Source organism: Herpailurus yagouaroundi, unplaced genomic scaffold (assembly GCF_014898765.1).
Source record: "Herpailurus yagouaroundi ecotype Mexico unplaced genomic scaffold, PumYag 216, whole genome shotgun sequence".
NCBI lineage: Eukaryota > Metazoa > Chordata > Mammalia > Carnivora > Felidae > Herpailurus > Herpailurus yagouaroundi.
In genome coordinates, this window is record NW_024412447.1 from 8,086,311 (window position 1) to 8,106,694 (window position 20,384).

The 20,384-nt window shown below is 49.0% G+C and overlaps 1 protein-coding gene across 2 annotated transcripts in view; it reads left to right on the forward strand.

The window, feature by feature from the left end:
• Positions 1–20,384, forward strand: part of COL26A1 (collagen type XXVI alpha 1 chain) — a 166,615-nt gene that overhangs the window by 62,585 nt on the left and 83,646 nt on the right. Inside the window, exon 3 of one of the 2 annotated variants that reach the window (XM_040456047.1) lies at positions 12,284–12,387. In XM_040456047.1, the coding sequence (XP_040311981.1) occupies positions 12,284–12,387 (104 nt within the window). The remainder of the gene's footprint in view (positions 1–12,283; positions 12,388–20,384) is intronic. The other variant, XM_040456048.1, reaches the window with a different exon arrangement.

The window sequence follows — 20,384 nt, forward strand, 5'->3', positions numbered from 1 at the left end:
CTTCTCGCTGGCCCCTCGGAGCTCTTTGATGGCCTTAGAGCCAACCTTTTCCAGATGTGCTGAGCGGAGGGGTTTGCCGGAACTCTCCGGGGCTTCGTCGGCCTCCTTCGTTCCCCTCCACCAGACAGACGGCCCCCTGCCAGCCGGCCTCCCCCCTCTGGCTGGGTTGCCTGCTGCCTGCTAGGCCTTGTGAAGTCCCGGACTTAGTACTCTCTTAAAACACGGCCTTTCTTCCCCGCCTGTCCTCCTCGGCCAGCCTGTGTGGATGGAGAAGCTCAGGGAGGCTGACCCCCGCAGCGTGGGGCTCGTCTGGGCTGCGTCCCCCTCCCCCGCCACGACTCCCCAGTGGACCGTGGGCCTGGGCTGTCGTGGGAGGGGAGGCCTGGGCGGAAGCCACTGCCCGCTGGGCCCGCTGTCCCTTGCATCTGGCACTTAAGAATGACTAGCTTGGATGTGGAGGAGGCCAGAGGCTGGAAACCCCCTCCTCCCGCCTCGGAACTGCGGTGGGACAGCCCCTTCCCTCCCACCGGCCCCGCTGCTATTAATCAAGAGATTAATAATCTCCTGCCTCCCTTTCTGAAACCCCCACTCCCATTTCCTGTTGAGTCTCCAGCCTGTCTCGGTACCTCCCAGTCTGGTCCTCCCCGTGGTGGTCCCTGGTAAGGAAGTGGGGCCAGGAGCCTGCAGCCGAAGTGCCCAGTTGGGGGGGGGGGGGGGGGCAGCGGCGCCCCCACGTGAGGTCTCCGGGCTGGCGATGCCCAGATGATAGCCCTGTGCTGGCACACACTGAGGGACCTCCTGATGCTTTGGGGACCCCACCCACCTTTGGAGGCCAAAGAGCCATGGCCTCCACTTACACACCTCCAGTGACGGGCACCTCACCCCTCCTGGGATCCTGTTCTTCAAATGCCCTTTCACATGACCTTGTGCACCCAGGGCCACCTTTGGAGAAACACAGGATACATCTGCCCCTTTTGCAGAGGGCAGCCATTGAGGAGCTCATGACTTCAGCCCTCTGTACTTGCTGAGAGGCCCTTGGGGGACCCTTCTCCACCTGCTCACAGTGGGGACAGCTTCCTGCCTGGCTGCCCACATAAGGACATGCGGCCACAGGTGGGGTGTCTCTAGGCAGATCTGACCACCACACTCCTCGGTGCCACGGTCCCTGGGTGGCCTCCCCATAGCTGGGAGGGGTGGTCTCCTAGCTGGTGCACAAGGCTGTCTGTTGAGGGCCAGGAAGACCACATCAAGTCTTCTGATTATTTTTTAATCTATAAAATAAGAGTGAAATTCATCTCTACTGATTTTTAATATATGCCAAGACAGCATGTAATACACATGTACAGACATGTATGAATTAACATGGATAGATATATTAAATTTTTTTTTAATGTTTATTTTTGAGAGAGGGAGAGAGAGAGAGAGAGAGAGTGAGCAGGGGAGGGACAGAGAGAGAGGGAGAGAGACAGACAGACTCAAGCAGGCTCCAGGCTCTGAGCTGTCAGCACAGAGCCTGATGCAGGGCTTGAACCCACAAACTGTGAGATCATGACCTGAGCCGAAGTCGGACACTTAACCGACTGAGTTGCCTGGGTGCCCCAGTTAATATGTGTATATGGTTGGCTCGAACATATTTTGCTGGTCAGGAGATGCTCTGGAAGGCCTAGCCAACATCAGCCACTGCGGTCTCCACGCGCCCAGGCCAGACTCCTTGCCGGCTTTGGGGGCTTCCACAGCCGCCCTGCCTGCTCCCCAAATGCACCAGATCTCATCCCAAACCACCTCCTGGCTCTCCTGGTGCTGGCTGCCTCCTCGCCTTCTCAGCTCAGCGGAACTTCCTCAAGTGTTCTACAACGTAGGGAGACTTTTTGGGCCCCTCCCGGTGGAAGTGGCCCTGCCCTGCCCGCCCCATCCCTGCCGGCCGTCAGTTTCCAGCGATGTCCCCCACCCGACACCCTGAGCAGCTCTGCAGAGCTGTGGTGTCGTGGCTGGCATTGCAGTTGCCATCTGGTACGCCGTCCGTTGTTTCTTTCATTCTACCCATTTTTATTGAGCGCACAGGACGTGCCCTACCCTGAGCTAGGCCTGGGGCACAGCCAGCGGCTTCAGTAGAGGGGACAGGCATCAGATGAATGCGCGGGTGGTGGTAAGTGTTTGGAAGACAAGTCAGAGTTCTATGACAGTATAAACCGAGGGGACCCAGCCTGCGGTGGGGTGGTTGTGACTGAGAGCAGGCTGGTCAAGGAGGCCCTCCCAGAGGAGGCGTCATGTTTTCCCAGCCTGGGGGGCCAGGCCGGACTTCGTGGGTGTCTCGGGCAGAGGGAACAGTAGGTGACAAGCTCTGACACGGTGAGGAGCTCTGGGGGTTCATCAGCTCAGAGGCCGATGCTGCTGGGGGTCCCCAGAGGGGTCAGAGATCGGTGAGCGGGGAGACAGCCAAGGTGGATAGCGGCCAGATCTGGGAAGTCCACGTGGTCATCCGAAGGATTTGGGTTGTGTCCTAAGATTAAAGAGAAGCCGGGCAGGTTTATGGAGGAAGTTTGTGCTTTGAAAACTGGAGCTTGTACGGAGGCTGGAGGAGGGGGGGTGGGTGTGGGAGCTGGGCGCCCATTAGGGGTCATGGCCGCCTGCTGGGAGGGTGGTGATGGAGGCTGGACTGGGGTGGGTGGGGGGCAAGCGGTGGGCAGGTAGGTCCTACCTGGTGGAGGTTGAGCTCTCAGGGCTCTGTCATGGGAGGAGCACAGAGGGGGAGAGTCCACGCCCTGGTGGATATTTGAGTAACGACCCCCAGGGGAGTGTATATTCTGGAGTTTGCTGGTGAGGAAAGCCCCAGGATCCGCCCATCAGACGGAGCAAATCCGAAGAGGTCAGAAGTCCCTAAATTTGGGTCATCTTGGAAAAAACAACAACCCAGAACTGGTGAGGTGGGAGACACCCCACGGAGACTCTAAATTGCGTTTGGAGGGGCGCCTGGGTGGCGCAGTTGGTTAAGCGTCCGACTTCAGCCAGGTCACGATCTCGCGGTCCGTGAGTTCGAGCCCCGTGTCGGGCTCTGGGCTGATGGCTCGGAGCCTGGAGCCTGTTTCCGATTCTGTGTCTCCCTCTCTCTCTGCCCCTCCCCCGTTCATGCTCTGTCTCTCTCTGTCCCAAAAATAAATAAAAAACGCTGAAAAAAAAATTTAAATTGCGTTTGGAGAATTTCAAGGTAAGAAGGGACCTTTGAATCTGTGGCATCCCAGCCCAGACTTCACAGAGGGCTCAGAGAGGCGGGGGCTCACTCAAAGCTCCCGGAGGGGCAGAGATGCATTGGAGTGAACTAGAAACAAAGCAGCCAGAAAGACCCATGTTTATCTTGCCTGACCGCATGTTTGATCCCCTCGGGCCAAGGCAGCCTGGGCTGTCCTTGCGGGGGCCACCCTGTGCACACCTGCAGCGTCTCCCTCCCTGTATCCGGATCTCGGCTGGGCCATCTGACCTCTTGGATGCATTGGGGTGGGAGGTGGTGGGGGGCAGCCAATGAAAAGACGGGCCCTGGAGGGTATACAGTCTAGCGTGGGGAGCGGGCTCGTCCGCATCCTGATGGCGCAGGCCGACTCGGGGCTCCACACAAGCTCGGGCGGGGACTGTGTCCTCATCCACAAAACGGGACAGTGATACAGGACCAGTGGGCTAAGCATCCGGTGTTCAGCAGATACAACTCCCATCTCTCTTTCTTTTCTGAGCCAGTTTTGACAGCAATAAAGTGGGCATGTATGGACAGCACGTTCTGTGGACCAGTGAGCGACTTCTCCTCCCTCAGTCCGTGCCCATAGCTGTGTGGCCTTGGACGCTTGTTGGCCAGCAGGCTCCAGGAGGACCGTCACGTCACGGGAGCCAGACCCCCAGGCAGTCGGTGGGTCCAAAGTGTTGCCCACTTACTACGTGCCAGGCACAGACAAGGGCCTTGCCCTCCTGGAGCCCGTGGTGTGGCAGAGACACAGGCATCAGTTATGAGTCAGGAATGCAGTTTGTAACCTGGGGGAAATGCTATGAAGGCAGGGCACAGGGACACAGGGCACAGGCGGGAACGCGGATGCGGTCAGAGGCCTCAGGAGGGCTTCCTGGAGGAGAGGGCCTTTGAGATGGGGGTGGAGGGGACTGGGCCTTAACTAGGTAACAGAGAGAGAAAGAGAGAGAGAGAGCACGCACGAGCGAGCATCCCTTAAGTGATTTGGAAGGCCAGTATGGCCGGAAAGCAGGAACGAGGGACTTAAGGGTCAGGGGCCTGGTGGATGCCAGGCCAGAGCACGCGGGGCTCGTGGACCATGGTGTGGACTTCGTTCTCCCCTCCAGTGGACACCGAAGCACTACAGAGTCAACAGGCTGGAGGGCCATCTCCACCTGAGGGAGAATCGGGCCCCAGAGGCCAATCTGGTTTCTCTTCCTCCCGCATCCATCCGGGAGTCGTTAAAGCCCTGGCGGTGGGGGTCGCTCCCGGGTCCACGTGGCCCCCGCCCAGGACCTCATCCTTGGGTCGTCACATCGCCTCCAAGGAACAGGCCTGCCACCACCACCTGGATGGTGGGGTGAGCCCTGTGCGGGGGTGCAGCCTCTTCTGGGGAGCCCTAGGCTAGCCGGCTTCTCTCCAGGAGCGCAGTGCCCCCGAGTGAGACCGACCTCAAGAGGTTCAGCGAAGTCTGTAAACGCTGGGATTATTGCTGTTTGTCTGATTGTGGGGGCGGCCTGGGGGCTGATCTGATTTGAAAGGGATTGCTCCCTGGGGTGAGGGATGGGAGCAGGGCGGGAGGTGTCTCTGCCCCTTGGGAACAGTCTTCAAACAGCTGCAGAAGGTATAGTTGCCCCCTTACCTCACAGAGGCACTCAACACGGTGTGAGTTTGTGTCTGTGTGTACTTCTGTTGATGGACCGGTTTTGGACAAAGAGCCACTATGTCTGTTTTAAGGTGTGACAGGTGATGTTCTGATGCACGTGCACATTGCGAAATGATTACCGCAGTCAAACTAAAGAGCACATGCACCACGGCCCCCAGTTACCATTTGTGTGTGTGTGGTGAGAACGTTGGGTGTCTACTCTCCTAGCGAACTTCCGCTCTATGATACGTCATGATTATTTAGCTTATTTCTTTTTAAGGCTTATTTATTTTTGAGAGAGAGAAGGAGCGCACACAAGGGGCAGAGAGAGTGAGAGAAAGAGAGAATCCCAAGCAGGCTCCGAGCTGTCAGCGCAGAGCCCGATGTGGGGCTCGAACGCACGAGCCGTGAGATCATGACCTGAGCCGAAATCAAGAGTCGGGCGCTTAACCGGCTGAGCCATCCAGGCGCCCCTATGGTACATTATGACAGTTGTCACATTGTTTATTAGGTTTCTAAGACTTATTTGTCTTATAACTAAAAGTTTGCACCCTTTTATCAATCTATTCCTCTTTCCCCCACCTCCTAGCCTCTGCTAACCACCATTCTGTTCTGTGTTACTATGAATTCCACCCTTTTTAAAAAATTTTTTTTAACTTTTATTAAAACACTTTTTGTCATGCTTATTTATTTTTGAGGGACAGTGAGAGGGACAGAGTGTGAGCGGGGGAGGGGCAGAGAGAGACACAGAATCCGAAGCAGGCTCCTGGCTCTGAGCTGTCTGCATAGAACCTGACACGGGGCTCCAACCCATGAGCCGTGGGATCGTGCCCTGAGCTGAAGCCCCATGCTTAACAACTGAGCCCCCCAGCCGCCCCTGAATTCCACTCTTTTGATGATGTTGTTCCATATACGAGATCATTCATTTTTGTCTTTCTGTGTCTGGCTTTTTTCACTTAGCATAATGTCCTCCAGTCTCATCCAAGTTGTCACATATGGCATTTCCTCCTTTTTTGTGGCTGAATAATATTCTATCGTGCGTGCGTGCGTGTGTGTGTGTGTGTGTGTGTGTGTCTAATTTCTTTATCCATTCATCTGTTGATGGACACTCCAGTTGTTTCTACGTCCTGGTTATTGTGAATAATGCTGCAGTGGACAATGGGGATGCAGATATCTCTTTGAGATACTGATCCGATTTCCTTTGGATAAATACCCAGAAGGGAAATTGCTGGATCACATGATAATTCTATTTTTAATAATCTGAGGGACCTCCAAATGCTTTTCCACAGTGGCTGCACCAATTTACATTCCCGCCAACAGTGCACGAGAGGTCCCTCTTCCCCACATCCTTATCAACACTTAGTATCTTGTCTTTTTCTTTTTTTTTTTTTTTTTAGGAGAAAGAGGGAGAGAGCGAGAGGGGGAGAGGGACAGAGGGAGAGATAGAGAATCTTTTTTTTAAAGTTTATTTATTTTGAGAGAGGGAGAGAGCAAGGGAGCGTGCAAGTTGGGACATTTATTTAATAGACAGTCCTTGAGTTTGGGAAGTCCAAGATCAAGGTTATGGAGCAGAGAAGATCAGCATTGGACTGGTAGGCTGAGTAAAGAAAATCTGCCCTCACCCATGGGGGTGAGCGTCATCCAATCCGTTGAAGGTCTGGACAGAACACAAAGACAGAAGAAGGGCCCGTTTACTCTCTTCTGGAGACATCCATCCACTCACACCCTTGGACATCAGCACTCCTGGTCCTTGGGTCTCGGGACTCGAACTAGGACTTACACCCTCGGCCCCCTGGGCCTCCCTGGGAGCCACGCCACAGGCTTTGCTGGGCCTCCAGCTTGCAGATGGCAGATTGTGGGACCGCTCAGCCTCCATTGTTGCGTGAGCCAACTCCTATAAATAAATCTCTTTCTGTACGTCTCCATGTAGGCCAGTGGTTCAGCTGCTCTGGAGAGCCTAATACAGCTACTGTTTTCAATTATACTAATGGTCGTGAAGCTATTCCTGGGTATCAGTTGCCTCTCCCGTCTATGAAGCCCTCCCAAATACAGCCTCATCTGCTTCATCTTCTATAGTCACATCAATAAGTAACTGATAGGGGCGCCTGGGTAGCTCAGTCGGTTGGGCGTCCGACTTCAGATCAGGTCGTGATCTCATGGTTGATGAGTTCGAGCCCCGCATCGGGCTCTGGGCTGACAGCTCAGAGCCTGGAGCCTGCTTCAGATTCTGCGTCTCCCTCTCTCTCTGCCCCTCAAAAATAGATAAACAAAAAAAAAAAAAAAAAAGAAAAAAAAGAAAAATAAAATAAATAACTGATAAGAGGGAATGCAAATCAAAGCCACAATGAGATTATCACCTCACACCTGTTAAGATGGCTACTATCAGTAAGACAAAAGATACAGGGGGGCGCCTGGGTGACTCAGTCGGTTAAGCGTCTGACTCTTGATTCCGCTCAGGTCGTGATCCCAGGGTCATGGGATCGAGCTCCGTGTTGGGCTCCCCACGGGGCATGGAGTCTGCTTAAGATTCTCTCTCTCCCTCTGCCCCCTCCCCTGCTTGCTCTCTCTCTCTCTCTCAAATAAATAAATAGTATTAAGGTAAACACTAGATTTATGTATTTTACTGCATGTAAATTGTACTTTAATAAAAACATTCCATTCCAATGTGAGGCATGAACTCCCTGCTTTGCTTCAAAGCACTTAGCGCTGCCCGTGCTTATACGTTATATAACGTATAATGTCATCGCGTGTGTGCTGATGTGGCAGAGAGGACCCGTGCTTGCATTCCCATCGTCTGGCACATGGCAGGCTCTTGGCATGTACCTGCTGAGTTCACGGATGAGTGTCGGGTTCAAACCAGTCTCTGTGCAAGTTGCCGTGGGGGGGCTCAGGTGGGAGCCTGTGGACGCTGGCCAGGAGCGGGGGTGCTTCACAGAGGAGGACAGGACATTTGAGTCATACCCTGAAGGCTCTTGGGAATTTATCTCAGGCAGAGTAAAGGAGGAAGGGCAGGTAGACAGAGGGGCCTGCATGTGCAAAGGCCCAGAGGCAGGAAGAGTGGGTTGTGCAGCGGTGGTAGGAGCCCTGGCTGATGGTGGCAGGCAGGAGGAAGGGAGCATAGAAGGTAGGAGCGTCTTCTTTACTGACCTAAAGAGCTTAGTCTGGGGGAGCCATGGGAGGTTTTGAGAGAGGGCAGTCACGAAATTGGATCTGCGTTTTAGAAAGATCACTGGGTTTGCAGAGTGGACCTCAGTGGAAGGGCTGGGGGGTGGCTAGCCCAGCCTGTGCCCAGTCTGCGAACACTGCCTGCTGCCTAGGGCGGTCAGGTGAGACCTGAGGGCTGGTGAAGCAGCGCCACCTACTGGTGCTCCTGGACTTCACAGGCCGTCTGGTTCCTTCTGGTCCCGGAGTGGGACAGGCCAGCCCACGGCCCACAGAACGGAGGGCAGAAAGACACCCTCTCTGGAGCGTGAGCGTTCCCTCTAGTTCAGAGCCCGAGATCAGGATCTTGTGCAGGGAGGAAAAATGTTCCCTCAAACGAACACAAATTGTAGTTTCTGCCACCTGGTAGCAGCGTGACCTTGAGAAAGTTACTTAACTTCTCTGTGCCTCAGTTTCCTGATCTGTAAATTAGGATTAGTAACAGTATCCACCCGTTGAGATTGTTATGAGCTGGCGAATGTAAAACACTCGGAACAGTGACTGGAGCGTGGCGAACACTCAAAGCTCTTACGAGATTTATTCTTGTGTTATCATCGTGGTCATTCGAGGCGTGGACTGAGGGATGCTTGGTGCATTTGGATGGCTCACAGGCTGGAGGGTGGAATGATATTCCATTGTGTGTATACACACCACAGGGCAAGGGCCAGCACTCGTGGCTAAGCAGGCCGACCCCCTGACCGCAGTGGGGACGGCCGAAGGGCGTGGGCCAGGAGGAACGAGGTCAGATCTGCATTTTGCAAAGCCAGCATCTATGCACCCCTCCTGCTCTGGGCACCTTGCATACGCACCCTCCCAGAAAGCCTCACGCCCCTCATCCTGGTCTCCATGGAGTCCTCATGAGTAACGTGGGCAACTCCATATCAAGAGTTGGGGCAGAGCCCGAAGCCCGGGTCTTGTGTCCCCGCCGCCCAGGGCTCCATCTACCCCATGGCGCCGAGGTTATAGGAGGCACCCCGTTCGTGGCATCCGCTGCTCTTGGCTGGATGCGAGCAGCAAGTAACTCGACCCTTTTCCTGCCTTGCACGTCTGCCCCGGGGAGTGCGGGGGGGGGGGGGTGGGTTCCATAGCTTTGCTGGTCCCCCTCAGCAGGAGCACCAGTCTCGTTCCAGGAATTGATTTAAAAACTGTCATCTTTTATCTAAATTAAAGCTTCCTCCCTCTCCTGGCTGGGCCTCGCTTCAAGCTGGGAGATCTACAGCAGGAAGGCGGTGTGAGTGTTGAGCGTGTGAAAGCACGGGAGCGCGCGTGCATGTGAGCATGTGTGAGTGCGAAAGCACGTGAGAGGGTGTGTGCACGTAAGTGTGTGTGTTTATTACAACCTACAGAACCTACAGACCCCCTGCCCCTCCCACCACCCCCACCGCCCTGTGGCAGTGTTTCCGGGAGGCAGTTGTGGGTCCAAAGGTCTGGGTCTGCTGTCCTGGTCCCAGCATGCAGACTCCTGGCCCCTCATTCGAAGTTTCCTGCCCCTGGCTGCACACAGCCTCGCCGCCCCCCTTCCACCTCCAGGGGGGAAGCTGGTTTGCCAGAACGTTCATGAAACATGAGCGAGAAGAATTTTTTTTTTTTAAGAGAAATTAGTGTAACAGGGTTGTTCAGATTTAGTGCAGGATTTCTGAAATTTGAGACGCGACTCGTGTGTTTTCCTGTCAACAGGGCATCTCGAAACATCACGCCTGCCGCTACCAATTAATTCATAATTTTCCCATTCACCTATTAAGTTGCTTGGCGTCAGCAGATCCGGATTTTGTGAACTCACGAAGCTCTGTTTTCAAGAGGAAGTTGTGCGAATGAGATCGAGCAGCAAAGTTATAATGATGCATGGAAATCGAATAGTAAAGCCAAATTTATCCCCTTGTGAAATTGGGTCCTATGTTGTGTGTGTGTCTGCATGTGTGGTAACATTATGTTAGTTTCAGACGTATAGTGTTTGACTTGATATTTGAATATGTTGCCAAATGATCACCACGACAATTCTAGCTAACATCTGTCACCACACACAGTTACAAAAATTATTTTTCTAGTCCTTTTTTTAAAGTTTGTTCATTCGTTTTGAGAGAGAGAGAGTGGACACACCGGAGAGAGGCAGGACAGGGCGGAGAGCGAGAAGGAGAGAGAATCCCAAGCGGGCTCCACACCGTCAGTGCAGAGCCCGATGTGGGGCTCGATGCCACAAACCGTGAGATCGTGACCTGAGCTGAAATCAAGAGTCAGATGCTTAACTGACCGAACCACCCACGTGCCCCCCCCCCCACCCCAAGATGGATGGGAACTTGAAGATCTACTCTCTTAGCGACTTTCCCATATTCTACTCAGTGTTATTAACTATAGTCACCCTGCTGTACATTACATCCCAAGACTTGTTAATTTTATGACTGGAAGTTTCTACCTTTTGACCCCCTCCATCCATTTCGCTCCCCCTTCTTCTGCCCCAACTCGGGCAATCGTGTCTGTACCCTGTACGTATGACCTTGTTTTTTTCCTTTTCTTATATTCCACATATAAGTGAAATCATACAGTATTTGTCTTTCTCTGATGTATTTCACTTAGCATAACGCCCACAAGGTTCATCCCTGTTGCCGCAAATGGCAAGATTTCCTTCCTTTTTATGGCTGATATTTCATTTGTACATATATGCACCACATTTTATTAGCTGTTCCTCTATCGATGGACACTTAGGCTGTTGCCCTGTGTTGGCTGTTGTACCTCATGCTGCAGTGGACATGTGGGTGCAGGTAGCGTCTCGAATTCATTTTTTTGTTTTCCTTGGGCTAAATCCCCAGAAGTGGAATTGCTGGATCACATGGGAGTTGTATTTTTAATTTTTAGAGGAGCTGTCAGCTGCCACACCAATTTCCACGGTGGCTGCACCAATTTACATCCCCACATGAGGGGATGCATGAGGGCTCCCCCTTCTCCACATCCTCGCCAACACTTGTTGTTTCTTGTCTTTTTTTTTTTATTATTATTATTTAAGTTTATTTATTTATTTTAAGAGGGAGAGAGGGAGAGGGCGTGAACAGGGGAGCGGCAGGGAGAGGGAGAGAGAAAGAATCCCAAGCAGGCTTTGCACTGTCAGCGCAGAGCCTGACGCGGGGCTCGAGCCCACAAACCGTGAGATCATGACCTGAGCGGAAACCAAGAGTCGGCCGCCTAAGCGACTGAGCCACCCAGGCGCCCGTTTCTTGTCTTTTTGAAGACAGCCATTCTCACCTCTGCGCGCGCGCTAGAGGTGATAGCTCGTTGTGGTTTGGTGGTCTCTTATGTCTCAGAGTTTTGCAAAATAGTATCAAGCTTACTTGCAAGAAAAAGTTCACGACTGCAGGAGTGTGAAATTTTACTGTGGGACCCACCGCACTTTGTGGGAGTTTTCTAGGGCTGCGAGGGTCCCACAATCGGGATTGCGAGTTTTCGTTGACGTGTCTCTATCGTCCGCTAGGCTGTGATTTTCTCGAGGATGGGACTCCGTTTTACCAGTCGGTGACCGCAGGATTCCGTGTAGTTGGCGCTCATATGTATTCATCCGTATTCATTGGATGAGTCAACCGAAGAAATGATTGGGAAAGAGTGTTGGAATTCAGTAACTTCGGGGTGGTTAGAAGTCATGCACGTTCTGATATTTTTCTTTCCCTTATTCATGATCTTGGTCCGTGTCTTAGCTTGGGCCGCCGCAGCAAAATATCACGGGCTGGGTGGTTTCAACAACAGAAATGTGTTTTCTCAGATGGCCACCTTCTCGCTGTGTCCTCACACGGCCTTTCCTGAGTGTGTGCGTGAGCACAGGGAGCTCTCTCTCTCTCTCTGTCTTCCTCTTCTCATAAGGCCACCAGTTCTAAGGAATTAGGGCCCCATCCTAACGACCTCATTTAACTAATTACCTCCTAAAGACCTTATATGCAAATACAGTCATATGGCAGGGTGGGCAGGGCTTCAACATATGAGTTGTGGGAACGCAGCTCAGTCCATGGCTGACAGTTTCCCACCCTAGGTGGCCACGTTTGGAGACTTGCAGGAAGGCAGAGCTGGGGAGGGACTTTATAATGCACCCAGCACAGAGAGGGGTGGTCACTGGCCCGGGGCCACACAGCCAGTGGGCACAGAGCTGGGATGATGGACTCCACTACCCAGGTGGCTCCCAGAGCCCTGGGGCTGGGGCTGGGGGGCGGGGGTGGACGGGCGCTCACACTCTCCTGATGCTGCCCTTGTGTTAGTTACAGGACTCTGATCAGACCCACATACAAAGTGTCCTACCGCACGGTGACGGTGCTGGAGTGGAGATGCTGTCCTGGATTCACCGGGAGCAACTGTGATGAGGGTGAGTCTGCCAGGGTGTGTGCGTGTGTGTGTGTGTGTTGGGGGGGAGTCCAGGCCAAACGGCTGGGGGCGGGGCGCTGGCTGGAGTTCTGCCGGTGGGCACCGAGGCGGGGTCCCTGTGTGCCCCGGCCGGGTGCAGGATGGAGGCGAATTATGAGCCCTATAGCCTGGGGGAGGGGATTCGATTTGCCGCCTCTTTCTTCTGCTCTGGTGGGTGGGGGGCGGGCAGGGCTGGCCACTGGGTTTCTGAGCAGGTGCAGCTGAGAGTGCACCAGCCTTGGAGCCACATCTGTTGTAGAATGAGGCAAACTGACCTGGTGGCCGGTGAAGTGATTGTCCCGCCCTTCTATCCCCGCTCCCGAGGGGGGTGGGAGGAGAGGGCCCGAGCTGGGGCCTTCCTTCCGAGCCCCTGGACCGGGTCCCAGCCTGCCTCTGCAACCCGAGGGGGCCAGATGGCAGCACTCAGGTGGGTCAGGGAGGGATGACAGTAAATCCCCACCCCGCTCATGGCCAAGGAAGGTGGGTTCTGCCCAACCAACAGGTTTGCAGCCCACCTTGTTCCCATGCTAGCTGGTCAGTCTCGAGGCTCAGGGGCCAGTTTTGCATTTGGGAACGGTGGCTTTCTACGACATTGACTTTCTGATAAAATTATTTTCTGTCATTTTTTTTTTAATCATCCAACTTACTGATTTTTTGTTTTACATATATGCTTTTATAAGTTAGGTGATAATGAAGTTACGATAAGTTATAATATGTTAGGAACATGCTCTCACTGTAAACTGCCTAAAATTCTTTGGGTTGTAAATAATAACGTAACAGAAGTAGCAAGAGTAATAATGATGACGATGCTTCAGGGGGCCCGTGGCCCAAAGCGGAGCTGCGGGAGGGGGCCGGGAGGCAAAAAGGGTCCAGTGGTACCGCCCTTCCTGACTTACAAGGCACCTGATCCTGGGAGGGGAGCTGGCCCACACTTGGGAGTGGGGCATAGAGCTGCGGTGGGTCTTTCCTTGGAGAGGAGCAGGAGGGGGCCGAGGGGTGGGGGGAGGCCAGGCTCCCCGAGGTGAAATTGGGGGTGGCTGGACCGCACATACTTGATGTGAAAGACCACGGTTCACATCAGGTGCCTGGTTGAGTCGGAGGCCCTCAGAGCCAGGATCTGGATTTACTTCTCCTGTCAATGCCACGGCCATGGGGAGAGACACCTGGTCCCTCCCACTGAACAGAGCAGTCATGCTGCCTGGATTCTGCAAGGAGCTGGGCAGGCAGGGGTTTCTAGGGACGTGATTGGTTTACCCTGAAGTAACTAACTGAGTTTTCAGTGACTGATAAAACGAGCAACGTTGGACTCATACAGAGAAGGGCCCCTCTCTCTGCTCATCTTTAGAGGCCTTTGCTCAGCATTGGGAATGCTTCGGGCCCTTCTCTAAACTCCCAGAGCCCCCGATGCCCCCTGGCCCCCATCGTTGCCTTAGCTGACTGTAACCGTGTGTTTTCATGTCTGCCTCCCCCAACTGCCTCTCGCCACCTTGCAGACTGTGTGTTTCTTCTAAGGGTAACTGAGCCCGAATAGGGCTCCTTCCTCCCTCTCCTGGAAACCACCGCACTGCCTAAGCATGTACGTGTTTCATCTCTTTTTGTGTTCTCCTTATTAAAGGGATGAACTAGTAAACGAAGCGTAAGCCTCAGAATGTCTGAGTTTGCAATCTCACACAGATAGAACACGAGCGTGTGTGTGACAGAACTCATTAAGGTAACCAGCAGAACAGCAAAAGGGATTCAAAACGGGATTCGAGAAACTGATATAGATGCGACGGGGGAGGGGGCCCAGACCACCCTTAGGTCTGATAATCCACTGGGAGAACTCACAGAGCCGAAGAGCTCTTGCCTTCACAGCTTGTGGTTTATTACAGCGAAAGGTACAGATTCAGATCCTCAAACGGAGGACACCCATGGGACAGGGACCAGGAGGGGTCACACCCAGAGCTGCCGGGTGAGGTGCAGACAGCCGTTAAGTTCTCCCAGCACATGTAAAACAAGTTGACCAAAGTGTGGTGACCAGACGCTGGGAGAGACCTAACCCCGTATTTGCCCTATAGGAGCAATGGTTCAACATTTGCTAATTCAGGACCATGGTGACTTTAGAGAACACAGCTAAGGAGAATTAGACATGTCTAAGTGTCTGTAACTATAATAGGTATATATCTAGAAATGTTTTTTCCTTATTACAAAAGCAAGCGCATGTTCAGTGTAGACAAGATAAAAATACCCAGAATCACGCCTCTCAAGGTAACCTTGAACCTCGTTTTGGTGAAAAGCCTTCAGACCTTTTTTCCTGTGCTTTCATGTCAGTTGGACGCTTTCGATAACTTTCTTTTTCACATAAGTTACCATGAATGCTTATCCGTGTCGATAGATAGCTTTCTGCAGCAATATTATTAGTGGCTGTAAAATTTGGGTATATACTTTATTAACTGAACCCCTACTACAAGATATTGAAGTTGCTCCCAAGTTTTAAATTATTGCTAACTTTACTGTAAACATCTTTTTTTTTTCTGAGATAAAATTTACATACTCTGAAAAGCACCACCCTTTTTTTTTAAGTTTTATTTTTATTTATTTTGAGTGAGAAAGAGAGAGAATGAGAATGAGTGGGTGGGGGACAGAGAGAGGGAGAGAGGATCCCAAGCAGGCTCCACGCTGTCAGTGCAGAGCCCGACGTGGGCCTCGATCTCACAAACCGTGAGATCATGACCTGAGCCAAAGTTGGATTCGTAACCAACTGAGCCACCCAGGCGCCCCTGAAATGCACCACTCTTTAAGTGTATGCTTTGATGAGTTTGATACATGCACACATTTCCATCACCTCCTGGAAAGTTCCCACCCCTTAGCAGCCACTGTGCTGATTTCTGTCACCATAGATCAGTTATTCAAGTACGTATTCTTGAACTTCATATACATGGAAGCATATAATATATTCTCTTGTGTGTGGTTTCTTTCAATTATTATAATGTTTTTTGAGATTTATTCATATTGTGATATGTGTATCAGTTAATTCATTTTTATTGCTGGGTATTATCCTACTGTATAAATAACCACAATTTTATTTATGTATTGTCCTGTGGATAGATCTTTGGGTTGTTTCTAGTTTTTGGCTTTAAGAATAATACTTCTGTGAACATTCTTGTAATATCTTTCTGTGGATACATGTCTTTATTTCCCTTGGGTAAATCCCTGCAAGTGGAATTGCAAAGTGATGTTGTACATTTAGGTTTATAGGAAAGAGCCGAACTGTTTCCCACCAGTTCCGGTTGCTCCACATTGTTGCCAACATTTGGTGCTGTCAGCCTTTTTAATTTTAGCCATTCTAATGCGTCTGAAATGGTCTCTTGTTGTGATTGTAGTTTGCACTTCTCTGTTGACTAATGATGTTGAGCATCTTTTTGTATGTCTATCTGACGTACTTACCAGCCATTCTTATAGTTTCTTCTGTGAACTGTCTGTTCAGGACTTTTGCTCATTTTTAATTAGGTTGTTTAACTTCCTAAGAAATAGCCAAATGGTTTTCCAAAGAGGTTTTAATATTTTACAGTCCCATAAGCAAAGCGTGTTCCAGTTGCTCCACATTCTTGCCAATATTTGATGTGTTAGTCTTTTTTAATTGTAGCTGTTGTAGTGGGAATGAAATGGAACATAGTTGTAATTTCTTCTTTTTAAAGACTGCTTTGACCACTCTAGTTCCTTTGCATCTCCATAAAAACTTCACACAACTTACCAATATCTACAAAAAAAAGTGTTTGTTGTGATGGGGAGTAGGATTGTGATGAATTTATAGACCAATTTGGGGAGGAGGGGTACCTTAATAATGAGTCCCCTCATTCATGAACATGGTATAGCTTTTCATTTATTTAGGTCTTTAATTTTCAGCTTGTAGAGTAGAGGTATTGCTTGTTGCTTATTAAGTTTATCTCTAAGTATTTTGTATTTTTTGTGCTTTTTAAAAAAAAAATGGGATTGCTTTAGGGGCACCTGAGTGGCTCACTTGGTGTAATGTCCAACTCTTTTTGGCTCAGGTCATGCATTGGGCTCCACACTGAGCATGGGGCCTGCTTAAGATTCTCTCTCTTTTTCCTGTGCCCCTCTGCCTTGCTCACACTGTCTTTCTTCTAAAGAAAAATGGGATTGCTGTTTAAATTTTCATTTCGTAATTGTTTTCCTGCTAATATATAGAAACATATTTGATTTTTAATATTGACTTGGTATCTAAAAACCAGGCTAAATTCATTTATTAGTTCTATAGCTTATTTATGGATTTCTTTGGGTTTTCTGTGTAATCTATTATGTCCTTTGTGGATAAAGATATGTTTGCTTCTTCCTTTCAAATATTAATGCATTTTGTTTTATTTTTCTTGCTTTATTGGACTGGCTAGAACTTCTGGTAAGATGTTAAACAGAAGTGGTGAGAACAGATATAGTTGCCTTGTTTCTGATCACGGTGGGGTAAGTTCTCCATTTCAGTATGAAGTATGCTGTCCACAGTAGATTTTTTCATATATGCCATGTATCAGATGAGAATAGTCACTTTTAGTCTTACTTTGTTGAGACTATTCATCAGGAAGAGGTGCTGAATCTTGTCAAATGCTTTTTCTTCATCTACGCTGGGGTGATCATTTTTTAAATTCCTTTATTTTGTTAATGTGGCAAATTACATTGACTTGGAATACTAAATCAACCCTTTGTTCTTGGGAATAATGTTATTATTACTGGGATCAACCATATTTGGATGCACTATTTATTTTTATATTCCTGTATTTGATATTTCTCTGTAATTTTCTTTCCTTATAATGTCTGTCAGTGTTTTGGTTATGAGGATTATGCTGTTCTCGTAAAAAGAATTGGGACATTTCCCCTCCTCCTGTATTTTCTAAAAGCATTTTCTTGTGAAGCTGATACTACTTTTTCCTTAAATGGTGAATAGAATTCAACATTTGCATTCCATGTGGACCTGTAAGTTTCTTTGTAGGGAAGGTTTTGATAACAAAATTTGTTTTCTTTAATAGACATAGAGCTATCCAGGTGTTCTGTTTGGTTTTTTTTTAATGTTTATTTATTTAGGGGAGAGGGGGGATGGAGGAGCAGAGAGAGAGGGAGACACAGAATCTGAAGCAGGCTCCAGGCTCTGAGCTGTCAGCACAGAGCCTGACGCGGGACTCGAACTCACGAACCGTGAGATCGTGCCGTGAGCTGAAGTCAGACGCTTAACCGACTGAGCCCCCCAGACGCCCCAAACAGGTTATCTTTTTAACAGGTGAAGGGAGGAAAAAAATCTTCTGTTTATCCTAAGTTATCATTTCTAGTGATCTTTGTTTCTCCTAGAGCTCTGAGGTTCCATCTGGTATCCCTTTTCCTCAGCCCCAGGAAGTTTTTTCAGTATTTCTTGTATTGCAGGTCTGCTCGTCGTGAATTCTCTCTACTTAAATATATTCTTTCGATACCTATTTTGCCTTAATTTATTTTTAATAATCAATGACTTAATTGACTGGCAAAATACACATACCATAAAATTTACCATTTTAGCCATTTTAAAGAATATAATTAATTCAGTGATTTTAAGTATGTTCACAGGGTTTTACAACCATCACCACCATCTAGTTCCAGAACTTTTTTATCCCTCCAAAGGGAAACCCTATACCTCTTAAGCAGTCATTCGTCATTCCCCTCTTCCTTTAGCCCTTGGCAACCACAAATCTGCCTTCTGTCTCTATTGATTTCCCTGTTCTGGATATTTCATATAAATAGAATCATGCAATATGTGGCCTTTTGAGTCTGACTTCTTTTACTTAGCATAATGCTTTGAAGCTTCATCCAAATTGTGGGCTATATCCAAATAATGAATAATATTCCATTATATGGATAGACCACATTTTGTTTATTCATTCATCAGTTGATGGACATTTGGGCTGTTTCCACCTTTTGGCTGTTGTGAATAAGGCTGCTGTGAACATTCATGTACAAGTTCTGTTTGAACACCTGTTTTCGATTCTTTTTGATATATACTTAGGATTGGTATTTCTGAGTCATATGGTAATTCTGTGTTAAACTTGCTAGGAGTGGCAAAACTTTTCTCATAGTGGCTATCCCATTTTATGTTCCCATTCCGTTGTACAAGGGTTACAATTTCTTCACGTCATCTCCAATACTTCAGTGGTTGAATAATATTTTCATTGAGTTCATAATTCTGGGTCGATGATTTTTTTCTTTCAGTGCTTTAAACAGACTGGTTATTCCATTGTCTTTTGGCATCCATTGTTTCTGGTGAGACGTCTGTTGTATTCATCTTGTTGTTTCTTTTCTGGAATGTGTCTTTTTCCCCCCCTCTGGTTGTTTTTAAGATTTTTCTTTATCCTTGTCTTTTAGCAGTCTGACTATGATGTTATCAGGTAAGATTTTCTTAATTCTGTTTGGGCTTCTTTGAGCATCTTGGATCTATAAGCCAATGAGTTGTGTGTGTGTGTGTGTGTGTGCGCGTGTGTGTGTGTGTGTGTGTCTGTGTATGTTGTTTTAACCAAATTAGGAAAACTTTGTTCATTATTTTTTGAAGTATTTTTCCCCCCATTTTCTCTTCTCCTCTGGGGATTTCTCAGATGTTAGATTTCTTGATATTGTCACTGAGACTTTGTTTTTTCCCTCTTCTTCAGTCTAGATAATTTCTTTTTTCTTTTTCTTATTTTATTTATTTATTTATTTATTTATTTATTTATCTGAGAGAAAGAGAGAACACGTACAAACATCGGAGGCGCAGAGGGAGAGGGAGAGGGAGAGGGAGAGAGAGAGTCCTAAGAGAATCTTAATCCAGGGCAGGGCTCAGTTCCACAAACGTGAGATCATGACCTGAGCCAAAATCAAGGGTTGGGTGCTCAACAGACTGAGCCACCCAGGCACCCCCAGTCTAGATAGTTTCTATTGATCTGTTCTCACGTTCATTGACTCTTCTGATGTCGGCAATCTTCTGTTCAGTCCATTTCAGACACTGTCTTTTTCACTTCTAGAATGTCCATTGCTGTGTCTGTGTGGTTTATAGTCCCCTGATAAGATTTCTCCATCTGTTCACTTATTATGTTCATAATTTATTTTATAAAATAGAATTTCTATATAATAACTACTTTTGAAGTCATTTGTCTTCTATTTCCAAATCTGGGTCATTTTAGGATTTGTTTATATTGACCCTTTCCCTTGGACTTGGGTCACATTCTTTCCGTGTTAATAACTTTTGCTTATATATTGGACAGTTTGAATGATATGTGGTAGTGATTCCAGTTTCCTTGAAGAATGTTGATTTTTGTTCTAGCAAGCAGTGAAATTACTTTAAATTTGCGAGGCCTCGGTTTTTACACTTCATTGGGTGGGTATGTAAATCCCTTAGACCTGGAATATAGTTTTTACTCCTCAGGTCTGGCCATTCTGTGGTTTCAAAGGCAAGCCCTAGGTGGAGATACTCAAGCTCCAAATGTGGAGAGACACAAGCGCGAAATCATCGCCCTTCTCTGGGCAGAGGCTGGTATCTCTGCTCAGCTTTTGTAACCTTCCCACTGTTGCTTTCTGCTCGGCTCCTTGGGATCTCCCCTACACACACATGCACAATTCAGGGGTCAGCCAAGGACTTCAGGGGAGTTCGTACACAGAGTGTGGGGCTCTCTACTCTATTAGGTTGTTTCTTATTAGATTTCTTCCTTCACTTTCCAGGTCCCCTGGCAGCCTTAAGCCTAAACAACTGCAGGTTTTGACTTAGGTTCCGGCCGCCCTACACCGCCTGAACTGAATCTTTCCCTCGGGGGGAAAAGCCATGTAACGCAGCAAGTTCTGTTTTCTTTTTTGCAACGCTTGACTTCCTTCAGTTTCTGCTGGACTTTTGTTGCTCTCTAGGGTTTTCAAATAATTGTTTAAAAAATTATCTAGACTGATCTTTTTTTAAATGTTTATTTATTTTTGAGAGAGACAGAG